At 42.2% G+C, this 12,916-nt stretch overlaps 2 protein-coding genes across 5 annotated transcripts in view; one reads left to right on the top strand and one right to left on the bottom strand.

The window, feature by feature from the left end:
* Positions 1–290: 290 nt before the first annotated feature.
* hacd4 (3-hydroxyacyl-CoA dehydratase 4) lies at positions 291–8,500 on the top strand. Of its 2 annotated transcripts, none has more exons than XM_062065137.1 (7): positions 291–640; positions 729–835; positions 2,965–3,092; positions 3,170–3,279; positions 3,352–3,458; positions 4,906–5,031; positions 5,133–8,500. In XM_062065137.1, coding segments are annotated over exons 1-7 (663 nt in total). In that variant the 5' UTR covers positions 291–638; the 3' UTR covers positions 5,216–8,500. The 2 variants fall into 2 exon arrangements, with proteins under 2 accessions (XP_061921121.1, XP_061921122.1); XM_062065138.1 differs by having other exon boundaries at positions 729–815; positions 2,960–3,092.
* The window catches only part of focad (focadhesin), a 43,337-nt gene continuing 32,325 nt past the window's right edge, over positions 1,905–12,916 (bottom strand). For all 3 annotated transcript variants that reach the window (XM_062065127.1, XM_062065128.1, XM_062065129.1), the window contains 20 exons: positions 11,220–11,336; positions 10,901–11,139; positions 10,739–10,828; positions 10,514–10,661; positions 10,314–10,433; positions 10,042–10,164; positions 9,848–9,925; positions 9,234–9,305; positions 9,068–9,170; positions 8,175–8,255; positions 7,954–8,082; positions 7,766–7,881; positions 6,613–6,873; positions 6,452–6,541; positions 6,191–6,368; positions 5,990–6,087; positions 5,671–5,922; positions 5,518–5,593; positions 5,119–5,389; positions 1,905–5,042 (listed from right to left, as the gene is read on the bottom strand). In XM_062065127.1, the coding sequence (XP_061921111.1) occupies positions 5,316–5,389; positions 5,518–5,593; positions 5,671–5,922; positions 5,990–6,087; positions 6,191–6,368; positions 6,452–6,541; positions 6,613–6,873; positions 7,766–7,881; positions 7,954–8,082; positions 8,175–8,255; positions 9,068–9,170; positions 9,234–9,305; positions 9,848–9,925; positions 10,042–10,164; positions 10,314–10,433; positions 10,514–10,661; positions 10,739–10,828; positions 10,901–11,139; positions 11,220–11,336 (2,445 nt within the window). In that variant the 3' untranslated portion in view covers positions 1,905–5,042; positions 5,119–5,315. The remainder of the gene's footprint in view (positions 5,043–5,118; positions 5,390–5,517; positions 5,594–5,670; positions 5,923–5,989; positions 6,088–6,190; positions 6,369–6,451; positions 6,542–6,612; positions 6,874–7,765; positions 7,882–7,953; positions 8,083–8,174; positions 8,256–9,067; positions 9,171–9,233; positions 9,306–9,847; positions 9,926–10,041; positions 10,165–10,313; positions 10,434–10,513; positions 10,662–10,738; positions 10,829–10,900; positions 11,140–11,219; positions 11,337–12,916) is intronic.

Below are 12,916 nucleotides of genomic sequence, written 5' to 3' on the forward strand. Positions count from 1 at the left end.
ATGTAATTTATACAATGGCCACTAGAGGTCATTGCAAGTAAACGTTGCCAGACGTACGATAATGACCGTATTGTACAGTAATTACATCTTAATTTAAAAAAACTACCACAATGTTGTTGTTGTTGTGCTTTGTCTCACGTGCCTCTTTACACCCCGTGTCAGCTTTTTTCTAACGAGCGCTGGTATGACACTCATTTTCATTTTACTTTAACCAGGTGGTAAAATCTCTTCTGCAATATTATTTTAAAGCTTCTGATGCGAAAATGTGTCATTTTCCATCTGGCAACGCAGGTGCAGGCTGAAGAAAGAACAAGGCCAATCAACATGAAGCCCCAAAACCCACACATAAAAGTACTAAAAGATGACAAAATACTATATTAACCACGACTTTTGTATTTACTATTAGGTAGAAGGACATATTACTTTATATATTTGATATGGACACTTTTGTCTGTGTTTAGCACTGACCATCAGATTATGAGGAAGTGCAGCTGAAGCAAATATTGCGGCTTTTTCCTGCTTCCGTTTTAACGTAGACAAATGGAGAAAGAAGAAAACGGTTAGTGAGAGAGAAATGATGACTCGTCACATTCCATAATAACAATAAGCAGCTGGAAGAGAAAGAACCTGGACAGAACATGTAAGTTTGATGCAGCGTTAAAGAGGCTATTGTTTGTTGGTAAATAAGTTACTTCATGTCTGTTTATGTTCATTATTGTTGCCTGCAGGCTTCGCTTTAGGCTTGTCTACATCTTCTTCTACAACCTGCTGCAGTTCTGTGGACACACATGGATACTGACTAACACCATCATCAGGTTTCTCATATTTGGCCAAGGTCTGCTTGAAATTATTCAGGGCAGGGGTGTCCAAAGTGCAGCCTCATTTGTGGTCTTTTGCGTAAACAATGAAAATTGACCTGTATATGTCTTACTATTCACAGTACAGGGCATCCGTAAAGTATTCACAGAGCTTCACTTCTTCCACATTTCACAGCCTTAATCCAAAATGGAATGAAATCATTTTGTCCTCAAAATTCTACAGACAATAAATACACCATAATGACAATGATTTTTTTTTTTTAATTTTGCTAATCTAACAAAAATAAAATCACATACTCAGTCTTTGCTGATACACATTTGGCAGAAATTACAGCCTCAAGTCTTTTTGAATACAATACCACAAGCTTGGCACACCTATCTTTGGGTAGTTTCGCTCATTCCTCTTTGCAGCACCTCTCAAGCTCAATCAGGTTGGATGGGAAGCATTGGTTTTCATCCAGGATGTCTCTGTACATTGTTGCATTCATATTTCCCTCTATCTTGACTAGTCTCCCAGTTCCTGCCATTAAAAACATCCCCACCGCATGATGCTGCCACCAACATGCTTCACTGTAGGGATGGTATTGGCCTGGTGATAAGCGGTGCCTGGTTTTCTCCAAACATGACGCTTGGCTTTCGCCAAAGTGTTCAAACTTTGTCTCATCACACCAGAGAATTTTGATTCTCTGAGAATATTTTAGGTGCATTTTTACTAAGAAATAGCTTCCGTCTGGTCACTTACCACACAAGCCTGATTGGTATTGAATTCTAAGCTAGTGCTGTGAAAACAAGTGATTTTTTTTTCATTTTTAATAAATTAGTAAAAAAAAGAATTTAAATATTATTTTCATATTGACATTATATATTGTCTGTAGAATTCTGAGGACAAAAATGTATGTATTCCATTTTGGAATAAGTCTGTAACTTAAAAAGTGAAAAAAGTGAAGCACAACATTTGAGTTACAAGCAGATACCCACCATTAGTTGGCGTAGTAAATGTCAGTTGAACCCCGTAGGTTTCGACTAAAACTCGCTAGCTTGCTTATAGCTAGAGAGGAACATAACTTTGGTTTTCAAAAATGGGAAAGAAGAAAGTAATTGTGAAAAAGAGTGCTGAGAAAAAGTGGATGCTATCCATTGCACTAAAACAAGAAATTATCAAAAACTCGACCGAGCGTATTACCAATTTGGCACATCAGTTGGAGCGTATCGCTGCTAGTCCGCACCGTACTAAAGCAGAATGAGTCTACCGCCAGCCAAGGATGTTTAACATGACATCTGAACAACACACATTTAGCCATTAAAATATGGAAAAGGTGCTGATGGTGTGTTTGATGGAGAACCAGCTTGAAGAAGATACTGTAGAAGTCCTCTCTCCAAGGTAAATGCTGTAAATTATTACATTAATTCATAAAACTACTATAGTTGTTAGTAATACAATCTGTTGTATGCAATATTTCTTATTTAAATTAAAAACTACTGTAATAATAATAATAACAGATTAGATTTATAAGTGCTTTTTTAGACATCTCCAGGGCTTTTTAGTGAAAACTGAGAACCCATCATTCATTCACTCTTCATTCACACATTGATGGTGGTAAGCTACATTTGTAGCCACAGCAGTCCTCAGGTAGACTGACAGAAATGTGGTTGCCAATTTATGTATACGGCCTCTCCGACCACTACCAAACAATTATTCATGTTCATACACCAGCGTGAGTGGTGCTGGGAGCAAAACGGGTGAAGTGTTTTGCTCAAGGACACGACGGCAGTGACTAGGGTGGCAGAAGATGAATTCGTACCAAGTACACATTGGTTGATCGCTTTACTGTTTGAGCCACACACTGTTAATATCAATGATGATAATGAAGAATAAAACATGGTCCTTTGGTCACCAATACTACAAATCCGATTATTTTATGTAACAGCTCAGTGTATTGACCCACACTGGAATGAAATGAGTGTGTTTAGGGAATTCAAATGTGAATAGACCTTAATTTATCGGTATGTGGTCCTGAGTGGAAAAGGTTTGGACACCCCTGAATTATACAAATGTGAAAACCGGGGTTAGAGCATGTGCCTCACAATAAGAAGGTCCTGGGTTCAAAGTTCAAAAGTATTTTGATATGGTTATTTGCTAGTATAGATGCCGTGGCAGACACTTTTTACACTGTCGGCCTTGTCATGAGCCTCTGCCAGCTGCTCTCCATTCTGGAGCTTTTCCACATCGCAGATGGGATTGAGGAGGCCAAACTACTTCCACGCCTCATCCAAGTGGGCACAACTTCTTCCTTTAAATCTGTCACACTATCGTTTAGGAGATTTCAAGAGGGAGTTAACGCTTTGTCCAGGTTTTGGAGAAGAACCTGCTGCTCATCATGCTCGTCCTGTTGGAGGAGTTTCAGAGCAAACCAGTCGTGTGCGTACAGCTCTTCTTTTGGAACATCTTGGACCTACTGAGGTGCACTTAGTCCATTCTGTCCATGAAAACAATGTCGGTACTAGCTCTTACACATTTGGTGTTTGCTATCAGGTACCCTCATGAAGTGCTCTGTGTGATGGATACCACCTTCACGGTCATGCTGTGGGCCCGCTACACGCTGTGGATCCCAGTGTACATCCTGTCTGCCATCACAGAAGGTGATATGCTCATTTTAATTATTCATAGGCTGAGCGGATGTTCCATGAATTAGTGAAGAGCTGAGACTGTCATGGTGGAGGAAAATGTAGGGCTATATTTTACAAGAAAAGGACTACAATATAGATTCAGTGGTACCTCAACTTAAGAGTGTTTTAAGATAAGAGCTGTCTCTTACCTAATTAAGTTGCCAGCCAAAATTCAAGTTACAAGCATCCCTGGCATTAGTTGGCAGAGCAAATCCCACAAAGGTATGTCCAAAACTTCTGGTTTGATTGATTGATTGATTGAGACTTTTATTAGTAGGTTGCACAGTGAAGTACATATTCCGTACAATTGACCACTAAATGGTAACACCCGAATAAGTTTTTCAACTTGTTTAAGTCGGGGTCTTACTCACTAGCATTAGCTTATTGCTAAAGATAGAGATAACTTTGTTTTCAGAGCATGGGAAGGAAGTAAGTGGGTGTGGCGGACAGTGCTGAGAAAATGGAGCGGATTATATTCATTGTATCAAAGAAAGAAATCCAAAAACCTTGACCTAGCGTGTAGCCAACTAAACGAAGCAGTTGGAGCGTATCACTGCTCGTCTGCACCATACTGAAGCAGAATGAGTCTAATGCCAGCTAAGGACGTTAAAAAATATCTATAAAGAGCAAACATTTATCCAGGAAAATATGGGTAGTCTGCCGATGGTGTGTTTGACGGAGAAGCAGCTGGAGGAAGATACTGGTCAGTGGCCTAGTGGTTAGAGTGTCCGCCCTGAGATCGGTAGGTCGTGAGTTCAAACCCCGGCTGAGTCATACCAAAGACTATAAAAATGGGACCCATTACCTCCCTGCTTGGCACTCAGCATCAAGGGTTGGAATTGGAATTAAATCACCAAAAATGATTCCCGGGCGCAGCCACCGCTGCTGCTCACTGCTCCCCTCATCTCCCAGGGGGTGAACAAGGGGTCAAATGCAGAGGACAAATTTCACCACACTTAGTGTGTGTGTGACAATCATTGGTACTTTAACTTTAGAAGTCCACTTTCCAAGATAAATGCTGTACATTATTATTACATTACATTATAAAACTACTGTCGTTATAGTAGATTTTATTGTATTGTTTTTATACAATATTTCATATCTAAAAGGTTTTTGTTTAATTGTAAAACGCATGTAGTCAAGAACCAATTAAATAGATTTCAATTCATTTCAATGGGCTTTGAGTTAAGAGCTCTGTCACAGCACCAATTGAATTGGTAAGTTGAGGTACCACTGTATATTATAATATAGGTGTATACATAGAGCATGCAAGTTCTTCTAAGAAAGGTAATAATTTGTACCGAGGATGTCATTGTGGCTTGTACAGCCCTTTGAGACACTTGTGATTTAGGGCTATATAAATAAACATTGATTGATTGATTGATTGATACTTTGCTGATATAGTGTTCTCTTTCTCCAGGGGTCACAATATACCAGGCAATGCTCGACACGGCGACGTCAGCCTCTGGCATGCAGAATTCCACAGATTCCTCACACAGTCATCAGCCATTTGTCCACAAGGCCTCTCTGCCTCTTCTTGCTCTTGGTAGGATGACTCTAGACTCATTACAGAGGAGGGGAAAAAACAACTTAATAGCGCATCTTTTAATCCGACTATGTTTTTCTTCTATACTTTGCTGTTGACAGGTGTGTCGTTTACGGTGTGGCAGTCGCTGAAGGAGAGACAACATCAGCTGGAGAGGTGGCACAAGAAGATGAAAAGAAAGTGACCGCTTACTTATAAACTAAGGATACAATGTAGTTGCAAGTATTCTTTTATTTAGACAACATTGTGTTTGCATGGTCTGAGACGGTGTTTGTGTGTGTGGGCTACCAGCCATACGCTCTGGTCCACACGGACTTCTTCTTGAACTCAGGAGAACACCTCAGGGCCAAGAGAGCAGCTGAAAACAACAATTCAAACATGGTTAACTTCACAAATTGGTTTTGACTGGATTGCGTCATACCGAACATGAGAGAAACGATGCAGTTATTTTTATTCTGTATGAATATCTTCAAGATAACATGTCACCTTTGGCTGTGTTGATAGTTGAGCTTGTCAGACTTTGCTCTGGTCCCTCCGTGATGCTGAGAAGCCACTCTATGAACTGACACATGTGCAGACACACTTTAACGTCATATCTTAAAAAGTAGCTTTCAAGCTGAGGTTACTGGTGATGATGACCTTGGGCGACTGGCAGCTCCAAGGTTCTTTGTTGAGAAGAAGGGTCAGGCTGTGCGACAGTCCCAGTAGGCACTGGGGCAGGACACGGTCCGTCAGCGACTCCTCGCCGTACAGATTGTGCAGGAGGACGGCGGGCTTGGACGCGGATTGCCAAGGAAACCACCGAGTCCTAATGCCAAGCAGGAGGGGCATGGAGTGGTCGCCCCAGGAAACGACCGCGGCGGCAAAAACTTGAAAGAGGAAGTCTGTGGCCTGTGAAACATAGCATTTGGATAAAGAGTTGTTTGTACACACTCACACAGATAAACGTCCAACACACCACTTTGGTGCTTCCAATGGTGACAGAGGTGGTGCCGTAAGCAACATTTCGCATGAGTCCCATCAGCTCCAGCAGCCACTCTAATCGTTTGCTTACACCTGGAACACAGAAATCCATGAAAAAAAGAAAACTTTACTGCCCTTTTGTTGTCAATAGTTTTGCAACATGAGGTTCCTTTCTTGAGTAGCTATAAAAAAGGACCTGTGTGGACGCTGGCGGCCAGGCGACACTGGTAGAAAGTCTGCAGGAGGATCCAACCCACTCGGTGACTCGGCCAACCACGGAGCACACTGGCGATGATGTCGTTCAGCCCGAGGAGGGGAATTCTACCTTGGGATGTCAGGTAAGCCAAGACAAAGCAGGTTTTCTCCATCTGATCCTAAAAATAGCACAGCCGTGACATAAAGTGCATGAAAGAGTGGGAAAGCATTGGAAACAACACACCTAATGACTACATCGTACCTCGGTGACACCAGCGATGCGGTCGATCTCAGTATCAGACATCTCATGCAAACATTTGGCGATTCCAACGTACAAATCCACTTCACTATCCTAAAGAAAATGAGCTTCAAACACACTTCAAAAGAATGAGGGCGGCCGAATGAGACGATGTGTTGGCGTACCTTTATTTGGTTGGGCAGGAGGCTGAAGATCTTCTCTGTGGTGGAGCACATCAAGGCCCAGCAGACGTTGGGTGGGTTGGGCAGGGCCATGGCATGAGCGAGGCCCTGCAGCAGGGAGCAGCACAGGGGGAGACGCTGGGGTCGAAGTTCCTCCTGGAAGGCCTGCAGGCCCACAGTGTCGACATAGAACTGGAGCTTCTCCTCGACGACATGCTTCATCCACAAGGAGAGAGTCTCATAGAGGTGGGCCCGGGTCTGGAACTGGATTATAGCGAGAACCCCATTTAAGACCTCCAAAAAAATTGTAAAAGGCTTTTTCTTTTTACGCTGTCAGTCCCTCCAAAATTTCGCTGGCTTTTTTTGTGATTGTTGTAACCAAAAATCCCTGATTTTGTGGCAGCATTTTTACAAATTGCAGCAAATTGTCCTGTTATGCAAAACCAACTTTTCCCACCTGTTTTTCTGTGTTTGGGATCCCTATAAGTCCCAAAATTTGAAATCAAATCATCAATGAATGATGGCAGGGATATTTATAAAACAATCTTGCCTTCTTCCAAACTAGCTGTTTGGAATTTGAGACTTAAATTATGTATCTTGCCTTAACTCATTCTCCTTCTATGCCACATCAATATGGAATGCACTCCCAACAGGTGTAAAAGAAAGTGCATCTCTATCCTCCTTCAAAAGCGCACTAAAAGAACACCTCCAGGCAGCTACAACCCTAGACTAACCCCCTCCCCCCAACACATCCCACCTACCCGGATTGTAAATAATCAAATGTATATACATGTTCTTATGCTTTCTGAGCTGACTATGTTCACCGCTCGCTATACATATCCTACAAAGTGAGACCTACACTGTTGCAATGTCCATTTCTCAGATGATATGATTGTTGATGACTGAAGTATGCTGATAGCAACCCAACCTATGGGTTGGGTTGCAGGGGGCTTCAGAGACTGAACATGGCCAAATGCAACCAAATGCATACCTGGAAAGCAGCAAAGGCGTACAAGGATCAAAATGAAAAAGTAATAAAAATGTATACTTGTTGGCACTATCCTCCATTGGTAATGTATGCCTTTGTTTAATATGAACATAAACAGGACACACAAAGAGAGTGTGCAGGTGTGCCTAATAAAGTGTCACTACTCACACTGAGACTGTACACAAGAGGCGGCGACAGCCAAGACCCAAGAAAGAGCGATGCATTCTGGGAATACTGAGCTTGAGCGGCAGCCAGCACCACACACTGATGTTGAATGTCCTCACCTGTCCCAGGAATAAAATATGAAAACATCACGTGCACCGATTTGTAATGAACGCAACATTTTCAGATGTTACCGAAGCTGAGTCTCATCAGAGGGGACAGGACAGTGCTCCAGTTGATAGGAGGGTACTGGAAGCTGCCTCCAACTGAAGCCAGAGCTGTCAGAGCAGTTTTAACCACCCTCGCATGGACAAACTCTGGACCTGCGTCATATCAACAGCAACACATTACTTGTCGTCACAAACTACTCAATAGCTTGTGTTACATTAAGGAGACAAGGTGACAAAGAGCAAACCTTTCTTCCCAGCTTCAGTGAGCAACTCCACGACAGCTTTGATGACACTTTTCTCTGAGAGGTAGCTGAAGTCCTGAGGCACTGAATGACGGATGACAGCATCTTGTCAGAGTCAGACACGGCCGTCTCTGTTGCAAGGGGAACTATGATGATTGTAATCTACCGGTACATTTAACACACTCCCTTGTGGTCTCGATAAGATGTATTGGATATGCTTTGCTGTAAATTTTGCTTCACAATTTATCGTTTGAAAATCTATGCTGTTTATTATACATCTTTAAGACAAAAATGAGCGCTATTTTTTCAGTCATAGTCGAAAATAAATAACAACATTAGGTACACCCTGTGTGGCGCACAATGCCGCATCAACACAAGCTGCTTTTACCAGCATATATCTCAATGCATGTCGCACGTCAATGTTGTGTGCATGCTACAATTAGATGAAAATAAAACTTTATCCTACCTTTTATTGTGTTTCCTCAAATCAAGTAGTAATGTCGCAATGCAACGTTTAGTTTAGCGGCTAAACCAACTTTCTGTTGGTCCATGTTGATAAAAACAGTCCCGTGTAAAATGTTGTGGACAGATAAACACAAAAATATTAATCTTACAGACATCGGAGCAAGGCAGGGCATGAAACGAGAAGAAATTACAGCAGAGGGGGAGGAGGCTGGTTGATAGAATGTACAAGGGACACACAGTATGTGTGATGTCACAAGTGGCTCACTGTAAAAAAACTAAGCATTTAGAGGCATCCAAAACTGTTTGCAAGCTCACGCCCAAATGCATGAACCTAATGATTGAACACTTTGGCATTATTTAACATGAGTATTCAACACTGTAACAACACTTAGAAGTCAAAAAAGAGAAAAATCATCATGAGTTCTACCAACCTGCTGTGTGACTATGGCCGGTGAACATGTGCGACAAATGCAAGTGACCCAGCAGGCAGGCACAGTTGGACTGCAAGCCAATCGCTCCCGAGAAGGTTATAATCTGCAAGTGCAGAATGGAAACTTCATAAGGTGCACAAGGAGAAAAAGGAAATGCATGTTTCACCTGCGAGATGGAGCGAATAACCTCGTTAAGTCTGCTCTGCTGATGAGAAGAAAGCTCCAGTTCACCCTTGAGCTGGAGTACAGAATAAACAAATCACAAAAAGTTAAGGCTATTTCCGGATTAACCTAAAATGCACTTAATTTGACCACATCTAAATTTAGGAATTCACATCCACCTATTCAGTGTTTCACTTCTTTTTGCACAACTTTCTGCTCTCTAACAAGGATCTGAACAGGTGCTGTGTGATCCATTAATAGACAAGTACATTTTTATTTTCATTGTATAGCATAAGTCATTCTGTGACTATGCCAGTCTCTCTGTGTTTCTAAACTCATAGTGGTCACTTGCTGTTGATTAACAGTTACAGTAAGTCATCTTGTACTCATGAAGTCAAAAAGTGAACAGCATGACAAAGATAATTGTTTAAATACCAATTATAATTGAAGCAGGACAATTATTGGTCCAATCATGTGTCACACAAACGTGTGTGGCTTTATAGTGCATTTTAGGTTGATCCTGAAATTTCATCAGAAGGTCCAATATCTCCAACGTTTAATGAGTAGTGTATACATATTTAGTCAGCCATACACAGAAAAAATAGATATGACATTTACCTGAATGAGATAGCTCTCTGATCCCACTAAAGCTACCAGTCCATTAGCAGCAGCAAGACGTTGCATGGTGGGGCAACCCTAAAAAAACAACACATCTCTAAATAGTGGATATTTGACTGTGCAAGTGTGCATGTTGAATGGCTTGAAAACACAATCACCACATAAAAATTAACAGAGCACTTAAGATGACGTACCTCAGCCAATAAAATCTTGACCCAGGCAGCCAGGAGACGAGGTTGGAGGTCCTCTGCTTTGCCATGACCGCACAGAGACAAACCATGGACCACAAGGCCCAAAGCCAAGGAGAAGCCTGGAGTCTGATCACACATACAAACAAACAGTACAGCGCAGTTTTGTTATTGCCATGGCAACTACATAGCATCTATTTGACTTTAATAGTGGCATATATCTAATCCTATTACTAGTATAAATGTAGTTACAATGCAAAATGAACACTTATGCTGACCTGCTGGCTCTCCTCTGTCAGGGTGCGCAGTGTGTTCATGACCTCCTCTGCCTTGTTGGCATCGATGACTGATCCACTGAAGGCAGAGACGCCGACACACGCCACAGAATACGACAAAACCTGCACATGAGCATTTTAGTGTGATGAAATGCAGAAAAAAAACTAATTTTATGGCACATTAATGTATTTTTACTGTGCACCTCCTGCTGCAAGCGCCCCTGCCCACTGCTGTCCTGTAAGGCACTCAGTAGTTTGTCGAGTATTTGGGTTACGTGGCTGTGTTGTTGTGTCTGTCCACTGTTGCAGAAGGTTGAAAGCACCAGACCCAGACCCAACATGCAGCCGGTACTGAGGAAAATAAAAAACTATCGTCACAGGGGATCATATATTAGTGAGTCGACTTCAATGCTTGCTGGTGCACGCACTTGTATTCTACATTGGTGTCAAAGGTACACGCTTCCAGGGCAGACATAGCGTCAAGGAGCAGCTGAGCTTCCCCCTGAGGGTAGACGTCACTGCACAGCAAGTGGGAAGCAAAGAGTCAGTAATGACTGAGATTGTTGTTAAGACACAGAATTCTTTCTGACCTGAGGCGCTGCTGGTGTAGGCTGGACAATATCATACCCAGAGCTAGGCCCGAGTGGAACTGAATGACCTGAGAGTCATCTGCGGTGGGCGAACCTGGCAAGCTGGCTTGCAGTGCCGACAAGACCTGGTTCAGACTGTCTTTGTGCCATAGAACCAGCACCGGGACCAGCAAAGACAGGGCTAAGCTGGCGCAGGAGCGAGCAATGGCGCTTGCTGTGTTGTCGCCTGAATAGGAGCGCTGATGACAAGGCAGAGAAGCACAAGTTGGCCTTTTTAAGTCTTAATTGATGGACACATATAAAGATGGTTAAAACTTACATGCAGATACCACGGAAACACTTGACCTTTGGCTTTGTAATTGCTGCTGCTGATGCTGAGCAGCGTGTCGAGCACCATGGATAACCAACTGCTTGTGGGGACAAACTCTGGTCCAGCCTGGTCACCAATTAAATCAAGGCAATGCTTAATTAAAGAATGTGTCATTGTGTACATCAGGGGTGTTTTTCTGCTTGCTTTTGAGGTACGTTAGATATTACAATAATTTGCTTTGTCACCTATAACACAAATTTAACATGTGGATTTTTTCTTCATCTAGCTTAGGTTTTATTGGCCTACATTAGTTATGGTTATCGTATTAGTTTACAATGTTTTGAACATGCATACACTTGCAATATGGTACATTACATATTCACAGTTTAATGCATGTCGTAAACATGTCCCAGAAAAAAAGAGTAGGAAGAAGCAGAGCTTATTTAATCCTACCCCTTTTTTCCAATTCATACCAATTGCTCACACATTTGTTCTCTTAGATTTGTTTCTTTTTCATTACCATATATTAATGTTTGTATAGTAGATGTATGTTTTGACCGGTGCCTGAAGGCTTGTAAACGGCCCGTGCAACAGCAACCAACATCAGTAGACACAAAGTTAAATCATGAAATGCAACCTTACCCGAGCAAAAACGATTCATATTTATCCGAGAGTCTTGATACCAATTTCCTTGACCCAGCCACACACAAAGAAGTTAGACTTAGACTTAACTTAGACAAACTTTAATGATCCGCAAGGGAAATTGTTCAAAAAAGTTGTAGGCCTTCATGCTTTTTGTCGTGTTGAATGGCGTCCGGAGCACAATAGTTCGATATGTCTGAGAACGAGACCGACATATAATCCCTGATATCACTTGACAAATCTTTTTTTGATATAAGTAGATTTGATATAAGTATTCCATTGCATAGTTAGATTTTTTGATCGTATTTGCTCTCTGCAGGAAGATTCAAGCCTCTTTTGTACTCAGATAATTTGCGCGCTGCTTGCTGTATAACAGCCATCTTGGCTTTGTTGACCACCATTGGTTTTCATGTCTGCCCTGAAAGCGTTTTCACTTCTAGGAAGAAGTCACGTGTCGGAATACAAGCATCTTATTTATGTACAAATTGTCATAGTTACGTTATAATCAGGGCGCTGCTGCTTGGCAAGAAAATGTGTTGTGGTGTGTGGGTCTGCATGACAGTGCATTGGTGATTCCTCCCCAAAATTCGGCTTTACTGCGGCCTGTACTTTATTTTTACATGTTTAGCAAATATCCTATACCTACTCAGTGGCCTAGTGGTTAGAGTGTCCGCCCTGAGATCGGTAGGTTGTGAGTTCAAACCCCGGCCGAGCCATACCAAAGACTATAAAAATGGGACCCATTACCTCCCTGCTTGGCACTCAGCATCAAGGGTTGGAATTGGGGGTTAAATCACCAAAAATGATTCCCGGGCGCGGCACCGCTGCTGCCCACTGCTCCCCTCACCTCCCAGGGGGAGAACAAGGGGATGGGTCAAATGCAGAGGACAAATTTCACCACACCTAGTGTGTGTGTGACAATCATTGGTACTTTAACTAACTTATCCCTCTTCAACCTGGTATCAGTTTACATGCAGACTTGAATCATTGGGACTGCCAATCAAGTGTGAAAACAGCTGTGTACAGTGATCAATGGACACACACTCTCACTTGTGCACACTGAT

Source organism: Entelurus aequoreus, linkage group LG12, assembly GCF_033978785.1.
Source record: "Entelurus aequoreus isolate RoL-2023_Sb linkage group LG12, RoL_Eaeq_v1.1, whole genome shotgun sequence".
In the NCBI taxonomy this organism is placed as follows: domain Eukaryota; kingdom Metazoa; phylum Chordata; class Actinopteri; order Syngnathiformes; family Syngnathidae; genus Entelurus; species Entelurus aequoreus.

Bases quoted from the DNA above. Each gene is read 5' to 3' on its own strand.
- hacd4 (XM_062065137.1), top strand. The intron at 3,093-3,169 runs GTGGGCACAACT...CGCTTTGTCCAG, and splicing joins TACTTCCACGCCTCATCCAA to GTTTTGGAGAAGAACCTGCT. The intron at 3,459-4,905 runs GTGATATGCTCA...CTCTTTCTCCAG, and splicing joins CCTGTCTGCCATCACAGAAG to GGGTCACAATATACCAGGCA.